General features: G+C 32.1%; 1 protein-coding gene and 1 long non-coding RNA gene across 2 annotated transcripts; both read right to left on the bottom strand.

Moving 5' to 3' along the window:
• Window positions 1–5: 5 nt before the first annotated feature.
• Window positions 6–27,938, bottom strand: LOC143200842 (serine protease ea). The gene is made up of 7 exons (XM_076411581.1): window positions 27,669–27,938; window positions 11,247–11,483; window positions 5,736–5,867; window positions 3,619–3,727; window positions 1,410–1,612; window positions 1,071–1,204; window positions 6–345 (listed from the first exon to the last, which is right to left on the bottom strand). The coding sequence occupies exons 1-7, from the start codon at window positions 27,733–27,735 to the stop codon at window positions 55–57; spliced, it is 1,173 nt and encodes a 390-aa protein (XP_076267696.1). The 5' UTR covers window positions 27,736–27,938; the 3' UTR covers window positions 6–54.
• LOC143200854 (uncharacterized) lies at window positions 23,572–27,241 on the bottom strand. The gene is made up of 2 exons (XR_013006829.1): window positions 26,954–27,241; window positions 23,572–23,673 (listed from the first exon to the last, which is right to left on the bottom strand). It is a non-coding gene; the product is annotated as an uncharacterized LOC143200854 (long non-coding RNA).
• Window positions 27,939–27,997: the final 59 nt, after the last annotated feature.

Here is a 27,997-nt window from a genome sequence, read left to right as displayed (position 1 = left end):
TAATATAAAAATCATTCTTTATTACACATTATCTAAAATTAACATCAATAAAACTTATGGCTTCAGTTTCTGTACAATCCATGGCATGTAGTTTGCTACTTTCGTGTATACACCCGGCCAGTTCTCCATACCGCATGGTGAAGGTCCGAAAGAGACGACACCGATCGAATACCAGTTTATTTCAGAACCACCGCTCGTGTCTAAAGTCATCAGTGGACCACCGCTGTCACCTCGGCAGGAATCCTGACCGCTTCGGCCTCCGGCACATATCTGGTAATCGCCATTTAGCTGGACCCTGGCTCTTGTATATGTATTGGTACAAACAGAGTCACTCTTAACCGGGACCTGTAATCAAAAAGAAAATTAGATATGGTGTGGCTAGGATATATTTATAAAAAAATGTCTGAATCATCCAAAATATGAGTATTTTTTGATAAGTATATGGTCTTGACAAGGAGCACTTTTATTGTGCAAAATATATTTATTATAGACATATTGTATCTAAACAGGATTTGTGCTAGAGATACGAGATGTGGAAAGTTTGCAATTGTTATTTTTATTAATTTTCGCTCTGCTTTCGACTACGTACACCGAGCCTCCCTTTGAGTAGCTTTGGAAGTTCAACATATTCCCCAAAAAATTATTAAACTTCTTCAGGCATCATAGTGCAAAAAGTTGAAAACAGATAGTGCGCTCAATATAGTGCTACAAACTCCTTGGTCGTAATGTTAATGTTCGTATCATATGACCTGGGAAGTAATGAAGAAAAGGCCAAAATGTGGTTCATCTGGAAGAGGAGGAATATTACAATCAATATTAAAATTCGTCTTTTCCGAACGCTTATCCTACTAATACATCTGTATGACTCCAAGCTTTGGACATTGTTACACAGTCTAACTTGAGGTCTTTCAAAGGCGATGCTTAAATAAAATTCTACATGTTTTCCTCCTAGATCGTGAAAAAATGAAGATGCGACAATTGAAGTAAAAATTCAAAGACACAAATTACAATCATTCAGACATGTTTGTCAAATGAAAGGTGTGATAATAACTAATCACTAAGATACATACCTCCAATTTCAATTTAATGTTGCTCTCAGATCTATTTTCAGTCTTACCCCATCCGGCAACAATCAGGTTCTTGTTCACGTAGGATTTACTTAATAAAGTAGGTACTCTTGGCAAACAAATTGGTCTGATGTAATCTAAAAAAAAACAATGATTTAACATTAAAGTTTTTCTAAGTATCTTGTCACTCCAGAGCAACCAACAAAAGAGAAAGAAACAATGTCACTAAATACAATTATTTTTTATTTCAACCTTCTTGTTGGCCCTTGTTAATCTTGTAACATATTTTCTGCTACCTATTTATACCTACCTATATTTAATTCAATAATAAGATTTACGTACCTGAAAATTTAACTTCTCTTGCTAAACGCAGAAGAGCAATATCGTGATATTGATTGATATCTTGCGGTTGGTATTCTTCGTGGGCTATGCGATCCTCTACGGGTACATTAACGGCTGGAGGAGCACATAGTTGCCGATTGTTCTTTGTAACGACGCAATCTACATCTGTATCTGTGTTATATTCTCCTAATCTTACGCTGACACTAAAAGAAATTAGATGAATTAAGAAATGCAAAAATCATAAATGATCATAATGGAGATTTATTGTCAACGGCCATATTAATACTATTCCATTGTGTAATTCTTTCAAATTACTTTCACTGAAATGCTTGAATTTCCAAAAATAGTATTCTGCCTATATAGAACCACTTGGACTCTTAGGATATCAAGGTATGAGAGCTTATTTTATGATGCTAACAAACATAATTAATTATAAAGAGATCGACATCTTTCTGTCAGTCTAAATAATATCCAAGTGTTATCATATGATTTATTATCAATTAAGCTACACTGGAAAGCGCATATGAAGAAGAAAAAATAACTGGATTACAAAAATATGTTGGATAATTAGAAGAAAACCCTGTCGACATGGAATAACATTCTGTATAAAATAACTTTTTAACAAGCCAAAGTATTGAGGAGTATTGTTAACGCCCTGTAGTCCCTCAAAAATAATGATCTCTCTATAGAAACTTATAAATGGATACCATTAAAAAATATACTAAAAGTCATCGACAGAAATTTCTTTATTACGTCAATATCGAGGCACTTCAGCTCTATTACAACACGGATCTGATAAGACAACTCAAGAGGACCAAAGGTTTGGAGTTGGTGTATTGCGGTGTCAGTGCAAAAGCAGAAAACCGCGCTAGGATACACAACAGGTTAATTGAAAAGTTCCCGACCTACCATAGTAAAACATATTTTTTGGCAAAATTAGTTTTTTCTGTTCAACATAATTCCCTTCAAGGGTGATACACTGATAATAGCGACCCTCCAACTTTTCCATGCCATTTTTTTTAATAGGCCTCAGTTTCGGTGATCACCTCTTCATTCGACGAAAATTTCTTCCCAGCGAGCATTCTTTTGAGATCTAAGAACAGAAAATAATCGCTGGTTGCCAGATCTGTAGAATACGGTGGATGAGGAAACAATTCGAAGCCCAATTCATGGATTTTTGCCATCGTTTTCACTGAATTCTGACACGGTGCATTGTCTTGGTGAAGCAGCACTTTCTTTTTCTTCAAATGCGGCTGTTTTTGGGCGATTTCGTCCTTCAAACGGTCCAGTAACGTTATGTAATAGTCGCTGTTGATGGTCCTTCCTTTTTCAAGGTAGTCAATAAAAATTATTCGATGCGCTTCACAAAATACAGACGCCATAACCTTGCCAGCACTTGTGCAGTCCACTCGGATGACTGCCGATTTGACTTCGCAGTGAAATGCTGGAGCCATGTTTCATCCATTGTCACACATCGATGCAAAAACTCCGGTTTATTACGCTTGATCATCTTCAAACACTGCTTCGAATAATCAACTCGTCGTTATTTTAACGTCTAAACTTAGAATACCAATCCTTGATGGTTGACTTTCCTGGGGCAGTGTCTTAATATGATATAATTCACAAACTAATGATCCGACAGCTGTCAAATTTATACACGCATCTTTTGAGAGTTAGGGCTAACTAAAAAACATATGGATTTAATTCTAGTAGCGCCATCTATTTATAAGGCCGGGGACATTTCAATTGTTATGTTATCAATATTGATTAACAAGTTATTACAACTAATTTAAAAATTAATAAGGAAATACGACTATTTATAACAAAAATAGAACTTGATTTCTTCAATTATGACATTGTATAAGGTAGGGGAAAAGTCCCGCTACCATTTTGATTTAACACTTAGGTAAGGCAAAAGTAATGCTACCATTTTGATTGCGCGCCATCTTGGTTATGTGACGTTTAGCTCAGTTTCGCTTCAACCATTTTATAGTGTAGACGTTCAAATTCAATTACGGATAAATATACGCCACAAGAACGAGCAGAAATAGTGACAATATTTATTGAAAATAATCGTTAGATTATTGGCACTCAGCGGAAATTGCACCAATGGTAGCGGGACTTTTGCCCTACGTTGTACAAACAGAACGGAATTTTTAGATAAATAAAAATTATGTGTCCGATACTCTATATAAATAATTATACTTACATTTGCCAATTCTTGGGTAGATCTTTTCCTTTCAAACAATGAGCGGCAGTAAGTATATATTTAGAATTAATTAAAACTCCACCACAATAGAAACCCTTTTGACCATTAGCTAAAAAAAAATATAGATATATCATTACTATCAAGAAAGACAAATGACGGTCATTATTTTTTTCGTGATAAAATATTAAGATATACTATAACTAACATTGCATTCGAATAATTATTTTCATTACGATTTTTACTGATAAAAACATCAAATTCCACTACAATCATTCATAGATTAGTATTGCGTTGAATTGATTTTCTAAGAAAAATTACTATCAGAAGGTGTGGAATGCTTATTACAAGTATTACTCGAGATTGTGATAAATCTGAAAGAATGACCCTTGAAAGAAAATTTACCTCAAATGATTAATGAATATTATTTTTATTTAATGCGTAAAATGATATTGACTCTTTTACATATTTTACAGAAAGACTTACAAAAAGTAATCTTCTAGCTGTGAGTATAGCAAAATCGCGGCTTCAGATTCTACCAGTGATTATTATTCGGTGTAATTTACGAATTACTAAAGTCTAAAACCGATCAGAAGCTTTGATTTTTCAGCAAAGAAAATTTAACTTCATCGGAAATTTTGGAGAAAGGTTTCGCGACGTCTAATATCTAGATATCACTACTTTGAACTTATTTGACGTTTGAATTTCTATGTTAAGAGCCGTGAAGACCTTTGATTGGTTCTATGGTGTGTTTTTTTTTCTTTTGGGCGTTATTTTCTGCGTTCAGAAGTAAAGAACAGTGCTTTTAGCATTTTCTACGTTTTTGTGATTAAATAATAATCAAAATTAGTTCGTTATGATGCATACTCGTTTCATGAATTGTAACCTAGTGTACAGAAAGCAAAATAATGAGACATCCTTTTCCTTTCGTACTCTTCGAAAAATAGATAAGTCATGTAAAAAATCCCAAATTATCTGGATTATTATCATGTGTGGTGTGTGACTCAAAATTGTTTTTACCTGATATGTAAACAATTATATAAATAGAGCTTTTGTATATTTATAAACATATACTGTTATTTTTTAGAAAGTTAACTTGTTTTTTCATCTTGATACCAACAAATGGGCGATAATTGTAAAAATATTGGTCAAAGTATAAAGCCCAAAACGTAGTTGAATGTGACAATCAAGGTAGATGTGACTCAATGAATATTCGAATAGTGTCAAATTGCATAGTATTTTAAAAATATGCTTATTAAAGTAAAGTCTGTTCAAAGTTACTTTATACATGCGTCATCAAAATTCGTGACGTCAAAACGTCGGAATGTTGCCGCATCATATCTGAATTTTAGTTCAGTTTGGCCTTGACATACAACAAAATTGTAATCTAAATAAAGTAGTTGAACAAAAATTTTATCAAATATAATTTATTTTAACACAATAGTACATCCAAAAACTACAGTTAACTATACAGCCACAATAGTTTATAGGTTCGAGTTATAACCACTTATCACTATTGCTTACAAAAATTTTGCGTAAGTCTGGCAACCGGACGACTTTGACAGGCTCATTCTTTTGCGTGTCCGAACTAATCAGACAGCATTGTCTCTTTTTAACTAAAATAAAATGAGAAGAAAAATATTCTCTGATTCTAAAACGAATTTACAAATTGCGTCAGGCATTATATTAAACATCTTGATGACGTATGTACAAAAAAACTTTGAATAGACTATAGCATCAATTTTTTAAAGAGTTTTCAATTTATGTACACGCCTCAACAACTATATATAAAAGAAAAAAAAGTTAAGTGAAATTTCTGTTTATAATCTGTTATGGGTAGCTCTCTAGACCAAGATAAAATAAAGTTTATAGAGGTGAGGAAATATATCATGCCACACTTTGGAACTCCCTCAAGATGGCTTTATTATATTAGTATAGATCTTTATGTTATCTGCTTTATTTTATTCTTAGATCCTGTCATATCAACAGCCTTTTAGTTGTATATTACGTAATACGTCGTATCTAATCATTCAAATTAATACAATAACGATCACAGTACCATCTGGATATTGGACATTGCGAAACTTTTCTATTACCTCTTACTCCATAGAATTACTCACGTTTTAAATATTCAACTAATGCCATCCATGGGAATTCGTCGAGTTGGGCTTTTTGTCCCCCATAAATCTTGTCTTGCGTCCCCGTACCACAAACATTGGTAGGTGGAAGGAGATTTGATTCAATAAATTCGCCTAAGAACATACAAAAAAACGTAATATTAAAAATACAAACTTGCCTCAGAGAAATTAGTCATATCCATAAAATGTAATACTATTACAGATTATTTGTTTTATCTAATAAGCCAGTACCAAATTTGTCTTTATGTTGGCTTCCTCTTGGGTATCCGCTTCCAACCTAGATTAGACTTGAAGTGAATTATAGAATATAGGGTTTGATAGTACTTAAACTAACCAGTATGTCTCATTGTATTGTACTTGTTTGTTTTATATGTGGTAACTAAAATATTTTATAGCTTTTACATGTATTTTACACATTATTGTAACATTTTTTTTATTTAAAAGCACATGAAACACATTAGATTCCTTTGTGCAATCTCATAAATCCAAAGCATTCAGATTATCGTCCAAACAATCATCTCATTTTTTTAAACTCCTAAAAGTTCAGCTCGCTTCTTTTTAACGAGCTATTAAAACTATTGTAATTTATCAAGAAAACATTGCTATTAGACATTAAATTTTGACATTGCTATTAGGGTTGAAGTAACCAAAAATGTAGATAAATGAATTAGACAAGTGTCTACAAATAGGTTCGTAAGCTCAACAAAGGATGCGATCAACTATGTAATGAAAAAATTATCAGATTTAAGACTCTATATGATAAGACATGACAGATATCTTGTATTAGAATCTTAAGTCGGATAAATGTTATTTGCTAGAAACTTTTATTTTAAAATTACAGCAACATTCAATGTCGCCAATTCTATAGGGAGGTTAGAAGTGGCGAAAAATATCCATATATCATCATGTAAAATAATATACTTTAAGTATAGTAATCAAAAAAATATTTTTGATCTGGAAAATGTATCGGATTATTATAGAATATCATTCTCGATGCATTTTCTGTATTCGGAAAAAATATCGGAAGAATATATCTATTCTTAATCACTTAATAGATTCAACAATATTTTTTCAGTCTTTCAATACTTTCTGCCACTTTTGTACAAGACGACACACTAACGGATCAATTGAAAAGTCCCCGGCCTGACACATAGATGGCGCTACTAGAATTAAATCCATGTGTTTTTTAGTTAGCCCTAACCCTCAAAAGAAGCGTGTATAAATTTGACAGCTGTCGGATCATTAGTTGGTGAAATGAGCACCAAAAACGGTGAACACAGTGGACGCCCAAAAGAGGTTGTTACCGAAGAAAATATTTAAAAAATCCACAAAATGATTCTGAGAAACAGTAAATTGAAAATGAATGAAGTAGCAGACACTCTAAAGATATCAACTGAACATGTATAATATATATGAGTATTTGGGTATGAGAAAGCTCTGTGCAAAGTGGGTGCCGCGAAAGCTCGCTTTTGACTGAAAACAACGACGAGTTGATGATTCGGAGCAGTGTTTGAAGATGATCAAGCCAGTTTTTGCATCGATATGTGACAATGGATAAAAAATGGCTCCATCATTTCAATCCGAAGTCCAATCGACAGTCATCCGAGTGAACTGCACACGATAAACCCGCTCCAAAGCGTGAGAAAACGCAACAGTCGGATGGCAAGGTTATGACACGTGTATTTTGGGATGCGCATGGAATAATTTTCATTGACTGCCTTGAAAATGGAAGGACCTTCAACAGAGACTATTACATAGCGTTATTGGACCGTTTCAAGGACGAAATCGCACAAAAACGGCCGCATTTGAGGAAAAAGAAGGTGCTGCTTCACCAAGACAATGCACCATGTCACAAGTCAGTGAAAACGATGGCAAAAATCCATGTATTGGCCTTCGAATTGCTTCCTCATCCACCGTATTCTCCAGGTCTGGCCCCCAGCTACTATTTTCTGTTCTCAGATCTCAAAAGAATGCTCACTGAGAGGAAATTTTTGTCGAATGAAGAGGTGATGGCCGAAACTGAGGCCTATTTTGAAGCAAAGAACAAATCGTACTACAAAAATGGTAGGCCGTATGGTAGGCCGGGGACTTTTCAATTGACCTCTTATTTATATGCTTTAGAATTCATAATTACGAAAAGAAATATTATCGATGATCTCACGACCGACTTTACAGTTTGCTAACTGCATACTGACATCATGGTGAACGTTTGGCGCGATCTTCGGTCATAAAATACAAAATACCGATTTCCTCTGTTACTCTATGCAACTGAAAATACTTGAAATGACATTTTAACACGTGGCATTTAAAAATCACTATGTCTGTTTTAATAGTGATACTATTTTAACGTCAAGAGACATTTTCAGTCATGAGTTGTGTGTATCTTCAATGCAAGGAACGAAAATAAATAATATCTCAATATTTAATCCACATAGCCAATATCAAGACCTTCAAGTTTCGTTCGTAAATTTATTTTAATTCTTTAATAATTTTTTAAAAAATAAGAACCTTGACAATGTATCGTTACTCAATAACACGCAGATAATTACTTGTTATTCAAACTTATTACTTAATAGAATAATTGTTTTCACATACATGTTCATACGAATAGCGGGAAAACATATTTATGTTGATTTAATTAAAAATTCAGGATGCTAGTGGAATCGTTTGAGGAAATTCGCATTTAGCGATGTTTTGAGAATCGCCATAACATTGGAAAAATTAGCTCGTACGCAATTAATATCTATTATCAACAGAAAATCTGAAACATGCACTGGTGATTTTCATATTCTTATGAAATGCGATTCTTTGAATGCTCTGTTTGTTTATGATATCAGATTTGTTATAATTGTACGAAGGAAGTGACTAATTTATCTAAAAGTAAACTAATAAGATAATTACAGTGTAGATGTTCCCAGCATATGATTTATTTTATTAAATAATGTTGATTTATGAATATTTATACTTTCCTTATGTGCACTTCTATTTCCATAATATCAAAATATGTTTGTATCTTTACGGTTTACAAAAGTGAATAATAACATTAATAACAATATTTTATAAACATGAAATACACAAATGTTTAAGACCAGTTTGCAACAACAACAATAAAATTCTAAATCTATTCGAAAATGGAGAATGAATGTTATGGAGGCAAATATATACAAGATCCCAGTTTAAAAAAATGACACAAACTCTCACTAAACTGGCGTTAATCAATTCTAATTAGTGATTATTAATGATATAGGACGAATTTGTGTTTAATTAGTATCGAAGAGCACATAACAGGTCAATTTAAAAGTCCCCGGCCTGACACATAGATAGCGTTACTAGAATTAAATCCATATGTTTTTAAGTAGCCCTAACCCTCAAAAGATGCGTGTATAAATTTGACAGCATCAATAGTTTGTGAATTATAGCATTTTGAGTGAAGCAACTTATGTGAAAAAATGGATAAAAGGAATTTCGAGTGTTGCTAAATTTTGCTTTTTGAAGGGAAAAAATACAGTTGAAGCAAAAACTTGGTTTGATGTCAAACTTGTCCCAGGAAAATCAACCATCAAGGATTGGTATGCTAAGTTTAGACGTGGTGAAATGATGGTGAACGCAGTGAACGCCCAAAAGAAGTTGTTACCGACGAAAACATTTAAAAATTCCACCAAATGATTTTGAATGACCGTAAATTGATATTGAATGAAACGGCAGATACTCTAGAGATATCACCTGAACGTGTACATCATTCACGAATATTTGGCTATGAGAAAGCTCTGTGCAAAGTGGGTGCCGCGCGAGCTCACTTTTGACCAAAAACAACAACGGGTTGATGATTCGGAGCAGTGTTTGAAGATGATCAAGCGTAATAAACCGGAGTTTTTGCGTCGATATCTTACAATGGATGAAACATCGCTCCATCATTTCACTCCGAGGTGCAATCGACAGTTATCCGAGTGGATTCCGCAGCGTGGGAAAACGCAACAGTCTGCTGGCAAGATTATAGCGTCTGTATTTTCGGAAGTGCATGGAATAATTTTCAATGACTACCTTGGATCTACTAAGGACCATCAACAGCGACTATTACATGACGTTATTTGACCGTTTGAAAAACGAAATCGCCGAAAAACGGCCGCATTTGAAGAAAAAGAAAGTGCTACTTCACCAAGACAATGCACCGTGTCACAAATCAATAAAAACGGTGGCAAAAGATCCAAAGAAGATCCTGTTCCAAGATCTCAAAAGAATGCTCGCTGAGAAAAAACTTTCGTCGAATAAACAACTGATCGCCGAAACTGAGGTCTATTTTGAAGCAAAGGACAAATCGTACTACAACAATGGTATCGAAAAGTTGGAGGGTCTCTATAATCAGTGTATCACACCTTGAAAGGAATTATGTTGAATAAAAAAAAACTTGCCAAAAAAATGTGTTTTACTATGGTAGGCCGGGGATTCTTCAATTGAAATCTTATTTAATACTAATCAAAATTGACTGGTTATTTCAAAGAAAATCTTTCACGAACGACAGTATCCATTGTAACAACAGTATACTTAAGACATGGTAAAAGAGGAATAGTAGAGGAATAGTCATCGAAGAAGAGGAATAGTAGGCGAAACCCAAAGTTAACTGACAGAAACTAACACACATTATAAAGGATAAGTGACAGCAGAACATAACACTCAATTGAGTAATATTGTTCCAATAAAAACGGTATAACGTAGCACGCACAAAGCTAATATTAACGGGAGAGCTACGATCTCAAACCCCTTTATAACCGAAGCCAACGCTAAGCTGCGAAAAAAAAGCGGTGAAACTATCATACAATGTCGACACATGTAGCATGGTCCGATGAATTGTTTTAACTTTATTTACAGGAAAAAGCCAGCTTTATATATATAGAACCCCAAGAGAAACCTGCGATCCATACTCTCTGCTTCCTACAGTTAACAGTCAAGCATTGTGGAGGCTCCATTATGATTTTCGCATCACAGGATAACGTTCTTATTATGACTATCATATTGCTATAAAACACTGCGATATTCCAAGATGATTGTGGATATGGCAGATATTAATATTACTTTCTCAATCTCCTGTACATGGTCTTCGTAGTAGGCCGAGATCTCCCGAATGACGAAAAAATATTCGAATTTTTAGTTGAACCGTTGCCAAATAGATAATACATGTCGAAATTATCGCACAGACTAATATATTACGTTTTCAGCCATAGTTAAATAATAATAATAGTGATAATATAATTCAAATAATCCTTGTATACTTTGTAATGACGGTAGATTAAGTAATCGATTTTAATTAATCCAATTGTTTCCATGTACGTTCACCAATCCTGTTTTATTGGTTGCATACATTTTCATGGTGTATATCATTGCTTTTCAAAAAATATTAGTTGATGATGTTTATTTTTTCGAGGAAGATGATAACAGATGTCATAAAAATAACGCTATGAAACTATAATATATGGATATATATAAAAGCATACGCACCTTCAGCAGGTGGTACAAACTCCGGTTCTTCCGTCGACGGCTGAACTGGCTGTGTCCCGAGGGGACAGCAAACTTTAGGTAAGGTTCCGACGAAACCACACTGGGACCTTCTCAACAAGTCAGCATTGTAGGAGCTGATCGGTCTTTCCTTAAGTATATTATACAAGGGTTCACAAGAGGTTATCACCATGCATTCTCCCTGTTCTCTGTTTGGGGTCCGGCAATAATCGGCAACTTCTGCAATAAAAGAAAATAATTGTTAAATATTGTTATTTGTATTGTTGCTTGAGCATAATATTTTATGAACTCAAAGAAAAGCATTCCTAGTTAAATGATATAATTTTAATATGATGTTAAATTCTAGTGAATTCGTTTGAATGGTTCTTATATAGGTTATTAGTTATTTTAAATAAAACTCCAATTTTTTATATAATTATTTATTCTATTCGAAATTTTATTATAAATATGTCTTCTTCATCCTGCAGATGGTGGTTAGAAACAGACACTTAAATCACTGACTGCCTGGATGAGTTGAAGAAGTGGTAGACCACTAAAACATTAATCACATTATTAATCTTATGATGGCTGTGATGTCAGAACTTAAGACACCATACCTTTTCTAGTTTTGGTTTAAGATTGTGCATGTAATATGATAGATAATATGAGAGTAACATCAACTGATAGAGCAAATAATTATCTTTGTAGGCGACCTTGAAAATAATTTCTCTACTCTCTATCCAAATGACAATGTAATCGTCTTCGTGTGACGAATTGTTTTATAACTTTGCTTGTAAAAGTACACTTAGTATTTTTCTGTTTTTGCTTTTGTGACTATATTATAATATATATAAATTATATATTATATATGTGCAGAAACCAAAAAATGACACATCGTTTTCCTTGGGAGAAATTATCTGGTAGACAAACAGTATATTATGCCCCAAATAGCTTAAAAGCAAATTATTATTTTACTCCTCACTGCCACACACTCAAAAACACAACTGTGGCTGAAAACATGGCGAATCAAAGCAAATGAAACAAATCTACCCAACGAACTTTCACGCTGCATACGATTACTCCTCGATTCTGCTATATTAATAGTATCACATCAATTTTGATAGATATCCTTTCAAAAAAACTATATCAATTTTAAACACCTTTTCATTCAATTCACTTAAACTTTTATATATTGTAACAGTATTGTTAACTAACTATAATTAGAAAGGAAACATCAATTCCGTTTTAGTAAATTGTACAATTATAAACTACGTTTAACAATAAACAACATTGGGACTATTAGAAAAAATATGTACCCTTTGCTAGCTAATTAATTGAAAATATCCATATGAAAAAAAAACTTATGATAAAAACAAGTTACTATTATAGTAGTCGATAACTAAATCCAATCAAATCTTTAAATATAAAACACGTCAGTGTTGTAAGTTGAAACACGTACAGGTATAATGAACCGAAATAGTTGCAAATAAATCTCGCTAAATATAGTTTCGTAGTCAGCTATATTTTGCTAACAACTCTTAAATGTTGATGTTTTGTTCTGTGAAATAGAATCACGAAGCTTTAGTAATTCTCTCACAGAAATATTGCCTTTTTTGTATTTTCCAGAATGTACTTAACATACATTACGTAAAATCATTGAGGAATTTGTTTTAACAACATTTAATTTCATCAAAAAATGCTATGTGATCATTCATTGTATTATTTTTCGTTCATATGACCTCATCTTATCTATGTTGTGGCTCTACTAACATTACAAAATATATTATTATAAAGGAAGGAACGTTATTCTAAAATAACTTAGTTATAAAATACTATCACCCAATATTCTACTCCACAAGCTCAAAAGTATTTCTCATACTCTTGTGTTTTCTTAATAGAAATAGATTGCAGTATCTCATGACAGTTTCCTTCGTTTTATTCTGCCATCTTTAAACTATTTTTATTGACCAGAATATTATTAATTGCCTGAAGATAACAACTTCTAAACAACTTGACAACCTTCAACAGTAGTTTCCTTAATATAAAATATTATACTAATGGCTAAAAATTCAGAATTTCAATAAATTACAGGGAATTCATCAACTTGTTCTGCCGACATCGGTAGACATCTGCAGTAACAGTTTCATTCGGTCTTAGTCCGGCTCATAATACGTTCTACCTTGCTGGTCCCACCATATGCACACCAAAACTTTATGCGACAGGAAATTCTTCTTTTTTGCTTCGCAGGTAATGAAACAGCAATACGAAATGGCGTTATCAGTCAATTCTTTTGGTTTCCAAATACGTTGCTTAAGAATCTTCATTAATTGATGTAAAAGCTAAATTATATTAGAAAAAGAAAATCTGAAAAAATACATTATGTCAACAATGTATCAAGAATTGATGATCCTCATGACCTTGGGCTTAGATTTGGGAGCACCGAGATGTTGATAGCAAGGCGACATCAACAAGGAATATTATCTGAGCGTTATTCGGCATTATAAAAAGCAAACACTATATAAACATTTTCCAAATTCACCTAATGTGGCTCTGGTCGCCTTCTTCTTCAACAGTTTTATTATTTATTAGCATTAGTGCCTGATACTTTTTTGATCGAATGTATAATTTTATAAATTTGCCCTCATCGCTTCAGATTGTTGTTTTGTAAACATTAAATAAAACCATATAAAATGTACTTGAGATAAAGCAGCATAAATCAAATATGTTTAATGTAAATATTATCAAGTATTTCAAAGATAAATAAGGTTAATCAATCAGTACACCTGCCATTAAAGATACAAAACGGTACTAATTTTATCATTTATTGAATAAATATTATTCGTATTTCATTTTCTTTAGCTATGCCGACTTACTTCTCTCTGTTAAATCCTTTTTTCGCAGGATTCTCAAAATCACAATATTATAAAACTAAAAATTATTAAAGTATATGATCGATAAGAAGTGCTAGTTTATTTAAAAAATTGGATATCAATCGAGAAAAAACGATTTATAAGTAATATCTTCATTTGAGCTGTATTTCGTTCTTGAAAACATATATTATAACTAAGAAATGCCATCCCAATAATGATCTTGGTCTTAATGTCGATCTGGAACCTCTTGTCATTGAAGCAACAGATCACAAATAAAAAATATATGAAATATCAAATAACAATAATTTCTCTTAACCAAATAACTTGTACTGAGATGCACAGCGACATACATTGGTAAAAATGAAAGTGTCAATGTATACATCTATTAAAACAGACTAATCTAATAATTAGTATCAAAGATTTTCACATTTCTTGTCAAAAGCACCATTTTCAATTTAGTATTATCGAGTTATTTGGTCAAAATTGCATTTTCGCCTGTGAAGTCCGTCAAATACATTTAGAAACATCTACTGATGCTGCTCCACCATATCCCAATTAACAGGTTTTATTTCAACCATTTGAAAGTGGTGGTTTTGATGTTAATGATGATGAACAACTTGGAGAACGAAAAAACGAAGACAAAAACCTACCAAAAATCTTCAAAACCCTTTCAAACAGATTATCAGTTTAGATATCAAGTGTTTCTAGACACGTACTGACCATTGGAAAAGATCCAAAAGAAGTAAAAAATGGCCACTTACACGAAATGACAGAAAACACAATTTCGAACTGTTTCAACAAGTGTTTTCGACAAACGACAATCGCATGTGTCATCCACATTGACATAAATGCGGAATATTCATGGCCAAGTGTTACTGAATGAAAGGTCTGAAGAATGAGGAATTTTGCGTGCTCTATCTCATGTTACAAAAGTTATGGACACACTGTTATAGCTCTATTGGTACCTTACCCAGCGTACCCACCAGAAATGGCGCTTTATGATTAGCACTTATTCTGAATAAGCAAATGCAGCATGGCGTTGGCTGAGCACAGTTTCGAAATGCTGAAGACATGCGAAAACCAACATCGTTCTTTCGAGAAAGTATTGCCATATAGTAAAAAATTATTAGAAAGTGACAGAAAGTACTTAGAATAGTTTTATCAATATACTAGTAAACTTAGTACTTAAACATTATAATATATTAATATGGATGTATTTCCCAATAAAATATAATTTATCGCATTACCTACACTACACATTATGATATTACCTATATAAATATATAAACGACAAAACAATTGATACATATCATGCCCAAGAACGTACGTGTGACGTCTAACGTGGGGAAATTTTGCTTTGCTCGAATTTTGTTGGGGATTCTGCACAAACTGGTAATCCCCAGCGCTAGAGCGAGAACAACCAATACTCGCTAGTCGTAAAAAGAGTTCAAAAAACAACGAGCAGTAAGGATCCGAATTATCTCCAAACCGGCGATCCTTTAATAAACAAGGCTAACGTGTTTAACATTATTTATAAATTAATTACGTCACATGATGGACTGGTCGTTATCTAATAACAAAATACATTAAACAAAGAATAGTTTTTAATAACTGTCAATGATGATATTATTATGTTTATATTTCGCGTAATTAAATATCAAAAATATGTCTTTGAACTATTGCATTTACAATGGGTTGGACAAAAAGTGACTGAACGAGAACTGAAAGTGCAAAGTAATGATGCTATTTTGATCCATGATCTATTCTGGTAAAATTACAATTCTGTCACTGTATAACTTCTGAGATTTCTAGGTTAAAAACAGAATTTTCACGAGCTTTTTCTGAAGTAGGCTTTACTACACTATTAGAGACCAAAAGAATTTACAGAGACAGGAGACAAGATACGGACAGCGAAGATCCGAGGTGTACGATGGAAGCATAAAAAATCCTTGTCACTACGTATATGTGTAACTGAGATTAATTCATAAAGGAAGAAGAATTAGAAGGGCAAGCTAAAGGGGAGACCTCGTGAGCTCCAGAATTACCAAAGAGACGTAGTTATAAAAGAGAACTAGATTTATTGGTTTGAAATTGTATAAGGTATATTTAGTTAAATTTGTTTGTAAATGATTTAAAAGAGAAAAATGGTAAACTTGGGATTTGCTTAACCAAGATAATAGTCCTAATTGAAATTAATAAGTTAATTAAAATACCTAATATAACAGGTGCGGCAAAAGTCCCGCTACTATTTTGATTGCCTATAACTTTGCTCAAAGGAAAAATAAGTAAGTTTCGTTTTCACAAAAAGTTGATGTGGTCTTTACATTGTTTTCCTTGTAATTAAAAAATTATTTCAGCTAAATGGTGACCGCGATTCGCTATGCAACTTTCAGCTCTTTTTAATGTATTTTTCATGATATACTGCATACATCTGAGGCTGAATTTCTTCAATTTCGTGACGAATATTATCTTTAAGATGTTGAATCGTTTGGGGCTTATTCACATAAACTATTGAAAAGAAGATCTGGCTGGCCATGCTAAATCGCCACTTCGCGAAATTAATGTTCAAGGAAAAACGTCATTCAATATTTAAATTGTTGAAAGAGTTGTGTATGCTGTGGCCCCATCTTGCTGAAATTACATGTTTTCTAGTCCTTGTTCTTCCCTTTCAAGCACAAGAAAATTTCGAATCATGTCTTGGTAACGGTTAACAGTAACAGTAACTGCAACATCTTGGTCATTTTCAAAAAAATAGGGACAAATGATGTTTCCAGCATGAATACCACACCATACAATTGTTTTAGTGGATGCAATGATCTTTTATGAATTAATTGAGGATTCTATGTTCCCCAAAACTGACTGTTCAGTTTATTGACGTGGCCACTGAGAAGAAAATGGGCTTTATCCCTCATTATGAATTTAGACGAAAAATATTCAATTTCACCACACAGCCTCAGAATTGCATTACTGTACTCAACTCGTCTCCATAATAAAATTTGGACGTCTACGTAACACAATGGTTAAAGCGAAACTGAGCTAAGTGTGTATGTGATGATAATAATTAAGTGTTCTTAGTTTTGGTGGCTGTGAAGTCACTAGATTTTCAAAAAATAGTTTTGCATGTATTTTCGTATTATATGTTTCATTAATGTTGGACGAATGGAATATGATTTTCTTATGTTACATTTAATGTTTTAAATAATGACATTTCTGTATATTCCCTTTTAAACTATTATTGTTCTTTTGATATTTTTTTAAATGAATTTAATATTCAAATGTCAAATAGTATTTATAATGTTATTATTATGTATATAACTTTATAAGTTCACGCTATAAATATTCCCTCTTGTCACGCTCTCTATTGATTTCGAAGCCCAAAACTTAGTCACGACCTTATATGTGGAAGATCGCCTTCTTTGTCTCATTTTTCACCACCGAATATTGTCCCGATGCCATCCGAAATAGACTCCAAGCCCAACTTAACCAGGTGATAGCGTGGTACAAGTTACGGCAAGTACAGATTTACCCGAGTACAACTCAGGTTTTACTGTTCCATCGTCGGAGTAAGTTCCGCAGTACCACCTTAATATCGAAAAAGTCTGTATCCCCTGGCTCCAGAAAGTCTCATTGATCGATATCCATTTCGACAGTAGGTTTCAGTGGCCATCACAAATTCAGATTGCCACCTACAAAAGCAATGACCTGTATAGCCTCCTATATCCACTACTCTGCAGAAAAAGCAACTCCCGAACAGCTAGAAGGCGACCCTGTGTAAAATGGTGATCCGATCAGCCTGATTTTATCTGCATCTAGGTGTTTCAATAGAAAGAAGTCCACACGTTCAACACCCATCTAGGGTCAGGCATCCCATTCTTGAAAACCCTCACGAATATGCTCAGTATGAGGTTCTCTCTTGACACCTTGTAGTACTTCACTACATAATATAAAACAAAGTCGCCTTTTCTGTCCCTATATCCCTATGTGCGCTTAAATCTTTAAAACTATGCAACGGATTTTGATGCGGTTTTTTTCAATAGATAGAGTGATTCAAGAGGAAGGTTTATATGTATAATACATGCATAATATATTAAGGCAACATTGCTAATTTTGGAGGTTTCTAACGTGATGTCGTAAATTAACCTATTTTTAGGCTTATTTAGCAATTAGCAAAAACGCTGCCTAACCCTACGAGTTAGATCAAATTAATGTACTACAGTATTGTACACCATAAAAAGGTCTACAAAAAAGTCCGTGATGGTATATGTTTATCTTTTAGGGATAACCCACATTAACCATTTTTATTGTTTACTTTTTACGTGAGAAAAGGGCTTATTTACGAAGCTATTTTAAGCAATACGGCATTAATCCTTATCGAATTAAGTACCTTAAATACAGTGTGCAATTAATATAGATCAATATGGTTCCTTACAGCATGTAAATTAAACAAATATTTTCGGAGATATTATAATTTAAAATTTGCGTTTAAAAATGTGTAATGTAATAAAAATTTTATGAATTTAGATATTCCAAAGATAGCAGGAAATCTTCATAGTAAGTATATGGGAAGAGGAATTGTTTTACTCCAAATGTAATGCGTGCAGGCCAAGGGCAGTAATGAATGAACCAAAAATACTGGATCAATTTTAATCATGTTTTCATTGAGTGACATAGGCATATATATTTTATGCCCGTGCAAAGTCGGAGCGGGCCGCTATGTTTTTATATACAACGTTCATATTTTTTCGGTAGTGTATTTAATTTAGTATCAGCATTGCACCCGTGCGAAGCCGGGGCGGGTCGCTAGTCAACAATATAATCAGTTGCCCTACCCTCTCAAAGGATTAAGGATTTGACCCGGTTCAACTAGCTCATGTTGGACAATTCCTTCTGAATCTCGACTTATTTGGTATCAATTCAGGCTTTGCAACTGTTTATGAAGTACAGCTTCAACGCGCTATAGTACAGCTTCATTAAATATACCATCATAATTTTGAAGCAAAAGAACAGATAAGGGACTCAAAAAATAGTGCGTATCTACTAACTGATCTGCGGATAGAAGTATTGCTATTACACTACTACTAGATTTACTCATGCATTAAAAAAAAAAGAAATTAGCCCTAAAAAATGTTTCGGGATAATTAGTAAAAATTAGAATGGCCACTTAATAATAATACATTAAATAATGATAATGATTCTATTAGAATTATACTAATACCATCATAATTTTAAAACAAAATAAGAGACTGAAAAAGTGATGTGAACCTTGTTATTCGACTTCAATACGATTTTGTCGTCAAAAATCACACAACAGAATATAAGCGCCAATTTTTTGGGAACTTATTTAATACCCTGGTAGATATATCGGTAAATAACATTAAAGAATGATTTAGGTGAAGAATTAGCAGCGACGCTTTGTATTTATGTATTGACCTTCGTCTTCCGCCATTATTGTTCTTTTATAGTTTTTATTTCTGCATATTAATACAAGTGCAACATATTCACCACTATCTTCATCAATCCACAGTTTTTATGATCATTCAAGAAATTTGTTTTTTTATCATTTACATTGGAATTACATAATCCTCTCGTAAATATTCTAAATATGGTTTTTGGATGCGGCCTCGTTAGTTCCTTGTTTATATCTATTTATAACAAAATAATTCTTAGTTATCTTTAAATTTTTAAGACGAAATTCTAGAAAAAAATATTGTTTTGTTATTTTAGTTGCTCGATAGCTAAGCATCAGAACAAATCGAACAAATGAACAGATATACGATGGACAGTGACTACCTGACCACTCAAAACATAGAAACTCGTTTTTCTCTAAACAATTTATTCAACATGGCGGCCATGGTGTCTCATGTTCCGGTTTTTCTTAGTTAGCTAAATTTTTTAACCACATATACGGTTCTACAATTTTTGTTCATTACTTAATAAAATTAGCTATTAGATGTTGTGGGTTCGAGTCCCAGAAACTGAATATACTTTATGTTTGTGATTATAGTTATTATCTACAAGTAATACCGAAAAATCCGATAAGAAACAGTTGCATATAACAGTCAATACTCAAATTGTGTAAAACCACGGATATCTTCTGGAATGGTCTACAAAGTTAAAAGTTCGAAGCCCACTGAAGTAGGTCCAATTCAAATAAAATCCAATTGATAAATAGAGACTCTAATATTCTGCAATGCGCTGCTAGTGCTACATACATGTTTACTCATCTTTTTGTCTGACGATATTATGTGATCATCTACTATTACTTTCTTTCATTGTACTTTCATTGATACTTAGTGACTTCTTCATAGCTGATGATCCACCATAGTTACTTCGATTTCACAATTCATCATTTAGCTGACGCCTTTTTGTTCGAGCTTTGAAGAACTCAAAAAGTATCACTTTTTTCCGACTTAGTAACCATGCGCTTTCAAAGAGATAGGAAAACTACAAATTTACACTCTTTCGCAATAAATATCCAATTCGGGATGAAAAACGACGAAGAGGCTTATTAGTACGGCCAATATAAAGTGATATTTAATGATGTTATAATGAATCTTGATCGTTCTACCTTTCTTTATAAATCATTGAACCCATGTATTTTTTCTAACATCAGAATCTAAGACAATTTCGCAAAATAAACAATATTTATAATAAACGATAATATATCGTCACATTTTACTTCATTCTTGACCGGATTCCCTCATTCCATCTTAAACAGCCAATATAAAAATGCTCTTATTTCAAACTAAACCAAGTAACTACAGCTTAAGCACAGCAAGCTGAAATATATTTTTTTAAAGGAACAGTGAACTACACCATCTGGTATTTACTCCAAATGTATGAATCGAATGTAGAAAATGAAACAGTGCAGAAAAAGAAGAACTAAAAAAGTCCTCTACTTCAATTTTGAAGGTACCACATAGAGAAGATTGATTTTTCACAAGAAAAGGGAGAGAGTCACGCTAGAGTCAAGGTTGAGGCAGAATGATATCAGGATTTTTGACAAGAACAAAACTAAAGGACATAGATTTAAAGATCCAGTATTTTTTCAAGAATTAAAAACGTATATAAAAAAGAACAGAAGAAATGTCGTTAGCAAAAGTAATTCATATTTCCAATTTTACAAAGTATATCACAATAACTAGAACAAATATAGAATGTTTATTTGGTTATTGGTTTATCTTATTTCAAAATTGGTTAAAATTAAATCATAAAGTGAAAATAAACATGCAAATTAAATTTTTTGTTGAAAAGTGTAATTGATAATCAATACCCTTAGAGTCCATTATTTATCTCCGAAGGTTTTCTTAATACTTCACATATGAGGTTTTTTAAAAATCTATAATAATAATTCAGGTAGATATTTCTGCAATATCATGGATAATAATAATACTTATTTTATAGTAATTACTGCAATGACTATTATATTTTGCTTTATTGTCATGTACGTATCACTATCTACATAGTAGCAAATATCACGGCGTAAGGTTTAACCACAAAGAAGATGCACGTCATATATTCTGTGGTTATATGCTTAATATAATTGCATGACTCACTTCTCACGGTAATATAATAATCAATGATGTTCTGAATGTTTAAATAGGTGTGACTGAGCTTTTCCAGAATTTTGTACAAAAAATAAACAAAAACATTTCTCTGACAGGGATCTAGCTTTTGAATGTGTTTCATTTTGTTTAAACGATTTTTGAGCAATTACCAACTGAGCTTCAACCTCTTGTTGCATGTGCGTTGAATCTTCTATCAGCAGGAGCTTTTAATTCCATATGTTCATAGAGAAATATAACAGTAATACTAGATATACACAGAAAAATATAAAAATATAGTAATAAAATACATAGAAAAAAATTAATTAATTAATTAACCAGAAAATTTTACTGAACAATTAGTAAATATTTAAGTGACATTATAATGATAATGCATTATATAATGATGATGATTCTATTACAATTATGTTAATATGAAAATTGAGTTTAAAACTCCATAATAAGAATAGATATTCTTATTACCATATTGGTTATTAATGACATAACAATTCAGTTAATGAAACAACAACAAAAAGGACGAACCGATACCGTAACACAGAAAATATCTAATTCAAAATACTTAATATTTGAGATGGTACTTAATAATAAAGTGTTCAAATTGCAAAAGAGCTACTGTTCACAGGTAGTCATTTCTGGCCTCGGATAATATTTCAGATCAGAAGATCGATGTTATCACAAAGCTTTATAAAGTTCGCCCTTCATTCAATGAATATGTGCACACCCTTGTAATCGATGTTTCTGGATTTATTCCTCAACTAAGTACTGATAATAGAATCTTAATGAAATCATTTCTTTTTTAAACAATCGCGGAGAAAAACAGCTGACATCAAGCAGTAGCATTATCCAAGTTTCGAAGCCATTAGAAAAGAACTGGTACATTAAACGTTCGAGAGAGATGGATATTAGTTTGATTATAATATGTCTACCACATGTACCATCTTACCAAGGACTGAAAGCTTGATCGATTCGGCTTATTACTACATTCGTGGATATCTCAAGCTTCTCCTGTGATACTGATCCTAGATATTGAAAATGCTTCTCTTACTACTAGGTACCATTAATATTTACAACAGCATGTCAGTCATTTATGTATACTTTGGTATTTCCTGCATTTATTCATTTGGTGAATCTTCTTTAGAAGCGTGAATCAGAGTTAAAGTAACCACTATAACTTTGATAAAAGCATTATCAACAATAATCTTAAAACTTTAAAAAGAACGTCGAAAGAAGAACACCCCAAATATGTCAGACCTACCAAGAAAGTTGATTTGTTGTACGATAACTATTGTTTAATTTTAAAAATCAGAACACACTGACGTATCTGTAATAAATATTCAAATAATAAAAATTAACTATCATTATTTTCACCAGAGCTGTCAATCCTACATCAGTGTAACCAATATAACAGTTTATATTTTAATCTTCGTTCTTTAAAAATAAAGTATTTTAAAGAACATATGAAACATTCAATAATTACTCACAAAACGAAATACTTGAAAAGTGGATTTATTTAAATTAAATAACGAATTCATATAATTCATATAAAATTCTACATATAAATGCAGTTTATCCTGTAAATTTGAAGCGTCATTCTTATTAGTCATTATATTATTTTTTATAATAATGTTATTTTTAGTATTTAAATCAATTTTTAAGTTTTAATATTCTGTCTTGCAACCAAAATTTGCTGTCGAAGCAACACAATTATACAAGGATACTAAATAAGCCCAACAAGTATAATTTCCTTTATCTTTAATACACTTATTCCAAGGAATCTTTACTCCATATTAAATACAACTTTTTTATAACGAATTTAATAACTGAATTGTGTTCATTTACTCATTCATTTGCATCGAAAATGAAGACTCCAGAAGGTCATTTTCCCTGTCCTTGCCCACTCGGTCTTGGATGATCACTTGGATTAGTTTTAGCGTTTAGAAAGCGTCAAGTTTATTAGACCAAAAGACATATGTGTGTTTGATTACCGTCTAAAATCTACAATATAGGAATAAATTTAAAGTTAATAAAGGTACATGAAAAAAACAAAAAAAAATGCTTCCCCGGCCATTTATTCAGAAAAATGCCGAAATACCATTTCATTTAGCAACCATGTTGTTTTTCCTTTTCTCTTATAACGACAATTTTACTAAGAATCAATCCCCTTATTTTACCAGCTAATAAGTTACTTAGATTTTTGCTTTTATCCTCTTTATTTCAATTTTACGATAATATCGAGTTCTAAATCTGAATCGACACCAAGTTATTAACATAAAGATATTACTAATTGCTTTTTAACCAAATTATATAAATGAAACAACATAAAACCGTTCTGCAAAATTTTCAGAAATATTGTATTTTTGGAAATAACATTAAAACATTAAAAATGTTAATAAAACCCATTAATGCGGAAAAATAATGAAGCCTAGATATTTTTACATTTAGAGATAATGTTTCGCCTGTTTGCAAAATATAAATTCACAGAACATGTAGATTTATCATCATTAGTTCAAAGAAAATTGTTGACGTTTATATATATATATATATATATATATATATATATATATATATATATACATAATAATAATAAAATAAATTACATTAAAAACACAACAACAATTTGTTATAGTGTTATTTTAAATTGCACTTTTTACACATAAATGATGATTTACCATTTTACAACGTCACAGTTCTATATAATAGTAAATAAATTAAATTAAAACGGATATGCATCCCATTTGTGGTTTACCAGCGATTTTTTCTTGTTAAGCCAACTCTACGAACAAATAGAATTGTAATTATTCACTGCCGTAAAATTAGATCAGTAATTTCATAATATTTCATTATCGTTATAAATGTCTACCAATATTTAATAACAATTAAATTACCATTAATATCAAACAGAGATATTCGAATAAACTATACTATAAATATTTTTACAATTAATAAAATTTTCTTACTCGTGGAATATATTAACGAATATTTTAATTGAAATCTAATTAAGACTCTGGTAATTAATTATAAGAGGCCTTTTTCATTATTTTCATTAACTTATCAGAAAAGTATGGCATTTGGGATTTTCGGACAACAAAAGAAACACTTATAGAACATTTTCCAGCGACACAATTATCATGGCAAACGATGTATCTCTGTCTAAGGCTATAGAAAAAGTACAAGGAGCGATCAACAAGATCTGTTAATGGACTAGAGACTGGAAAATACAACTTACTAGCATCAAATCTGTTCATGTTAATTTTGCATTGCGGCGAAATAATAAAAACTTAATTATATCACTCAATGGATGCCCGATTGCTCAAGTAGAATAAGCTAAATACCTCGGCATACATATTGATGGTAGATTAAATTGGAAACATTATGTTAGCCAAAAAGCAGAGCAAATTATACTCAAAGTCAAGCAACTGTACTGGTTAGTCGGAAGATACTCTCAACTTTATCTAAAGTCAAATAGATTGATTTATCAGTCAATCATAAAGCCTATTTGGACCTATGGAGTGCAAAAACTAAAGCATCAAACCAACTAGTAAGCCAACGCACCGAAAACAAATTTCCACGATTAATTACCAATGCTTATCGCTACGTAACCAAAGGTAATTGCACAATGATCTCGGACTTAAATGGATACACAAAGTGATCCAAGATTTCGCCCTAAAACTGGCCAACACGCAAGAAATCAGAAGATTGATGCGAACCAAACCACACGAACTAGTTTAGTGAATAAGGGTTTTTTAACTTTAAGTTAAGTAGATTAGTTTTATTCTAATTTGGGAAATACATACTGATGTATTAATCCCGTACACGCCTTGCTTGTATATTAATGCCAGTATAACAGAACAGTAGTAACAAATTAACTTGTAAATTAAGATTGTACTAAACATATCGAATATAATGTAAGTAACGAGAACCTTCGATCCTCATCCCAGGACAGCAGTTTCGTTTTTTATTCATTTGGTGTTTGTTAACTTTAACAGTTTAAAAATTAATATTGAGAATTATCTGATGAACTTAGTAGTTCTCGATAATATTTCCAAGACCACTGCAATCACGATACTACTATCGCTATAGCGAAAATTATATTCTAAGGCAAGATAGGTAATGATGCTAACAAAATTTTAGCTACTGCTCTTAATTCTAAACTAACCTTCCTGTTATGAGTTTTTATCTAATTATTCTTTCGCAAATGTCAGTTATATGCAGTAAATGACAATTTTCCTTTTTAGCACAGCAGCAAATCTTATGATTCTTGTCATGATTTTACTGGAAATAATTAATCACTGATTTACATATTATAAATATTTCACATTTCTTAATCGTCCCTTATGATTAAGTACCACCTAGAGAATACATAATTGTCCTAAAGATGATTTTAAATGATGATGAAACTATATGAGTAGACTAAAAATAAACAAACGAATTTACATGCAAAATCAAGTGATCCGTGACCTTTCGCAAAGGAAACGACGAAACAGGGAAATACATGTTTAAAAGAAATCCCAGCTGATATGGCATGGGAAGTTAGTACGAAGTAATTTAAATGCAATTACTCCAGTAGTCACTCGGCTCAGCTTTTACGAATCGGGCCGGATTATTCGACGAATTCAAAGAGTTAGACAAGGAATTTAGGTAAACTTAACGATTCATTCACAGACATTGGATTTTCCGATATCTTGTTATGAACACGACGTGTCAGGTGTGATATATAGTTATAGTTCCTGAAAAACACAAACAGATATAATCTAAATTCAAGGAATGATGAATATGGAAGGAATTTTATTAACATTATGATACCAAATAATATAAGACGATTATTAAAAATAAATTTTAATAAATTATCATCATTACCTTTCGAATACAATACTAGATTGACAACATTATCACAAAAAGAGAAGATGAATACCAAAAACATCTATAACATATATAGACGAAGAATGAAGGTGGTTCAAAATACAATATTCATTCCATTGTTTGAAATCTTTTTGTTTAAGAACCCTGAGTTAAATTTGGGGGATTTACTATAAATGACGTAGTGTTTGCAATATCGCAGGTATAATTTGTTAACTAGATTCATGTTAAAGTTTTAGAGTTTTTAGTAACCGTAAGAACTAAGTGCAAAGAAATAATTTTTCTCAATAATTTCTCTTAATTCCAGTAAAAAATCTGAGATTTATTGAGTGATCAATTATCGATTCCAATTGATGCCTCTGACACAGAATTGAGATAAAAAGCGTCAAAATTGGCAATGTAACAATTGTCAGCTTACATGTTGAAATATCCATAAATCTTCTTGGAATAATTTAATCTCCTGACATAGTTGTTTCTGATTATCATTTGTTTGTTGATTTTTAAACTCCAAAGACATTTATTAGGTATTTTTTGACAAGTATGGAAACCTAACGGCTTTACCACAATAAATCCAAACATTGATGAAGTAATCACCGTCAAAATTAATTTACAATCCCTATAAATACAATGTTATAATAATAATAATGTTAGTAATGTGTTTTAATATTGTTTTATTTACTAACTAATAATAATTAACATATAAAATGACTTGGTGGGGTGATTATGATAGAAATAATGTTACAAACACAAATATATAATAATTATTTTAGCGCATAACACAAAACGTAAAGTTCAAGACCAAAAAGTTCAAGGAAATCCCCAGAAAAATAACTACAAGAATCCCGTTTAACTACCAAAAAGCTGAATAAAAATACGAGCGATTTTAAATGGAAAAATCAAATTACTCATGATAATTCTATTGTAATAAAAACAGTCTATTAACATCGTGTTTACATACTAGATTATGTCGTGCATTATTGTAGACCTTAACCTAATAAAACGTTTCATTCTGTCTTATTAAACTACATACAAATAATTATATAATAATTCATTAATATTATTAGTAAGAATGAACGGAAGAAAACGGAAGGGTGTTAAAGGTTGTAAGTACTATTTAGAAACAAGCTACTTACGAGCAACACTAAATTTAAAAGTAAAAATAACTATCACAGACACAAACAGTGGATGATACATCATCATCGCTATTGGTTGAATACGGGCGTCCACAAAAACGAGGCCTCTCGACGTGGTGGCGTCGAGAAAACAACTGCTGGCTACAACAACAACGATAAAGCGTCTTCGACGATATTGTTTTATCTGCTTTGACCCATGTTAATCTGAGCGGTCGCTAGAAGTGGTACCAAGAGAGAACCGTGGTCAACCTTGAAAATCCCGGTTCAATTAAATCAAATTAACGTGTTGTGGCGGCGACAGCATACGTTATTTAGAAAACGATTTCGAA

The sequence above is a fragment of the Rhynchophorus ferrugineus genome, unplaced genomic scaffold, assembly GCF_030347505.1.
Source record: "Rhynchophorus ferrugineus isolate W39M unplaced genomic scaffold, kcgeb_rfMv2 rfM8, whole genome shotgun sequence".
NCBI lineage: Eukaryota > Metazoa > Arthropoda > Insecta > Coleoptera > Curculionidae > Rhynchophorus > Rhynchophorus ferrugineus.
Note: the sequence above shows the minus strand (reverse complement) of the source record. Positions and strands in the feature narration are given on the sequence as shown.

Coding starts and splice junctions, on each gene's coding strand:
- LOC143200842 (XM_076411581.1), bottom strand. CDS start 27,735: ATGATGATGTATCATCCACTGTTTGTGTCTGTGATAGTTATTTTTACT. Junction 11,484..27,668: donor TTTTAAATTTAGTGTTGCTC/GTAAGTAGCTTG, acceptor CTTTTATTGCAG/AAGTTGCCGATTATTGCCGG. Junction 5,868..11,246: donor GTTTGTACCACCTGCTGAAG/GTGCGTATGCTT, acceptor GTATGTTCTTAG/GCGAATTTATTGAATCAAAT.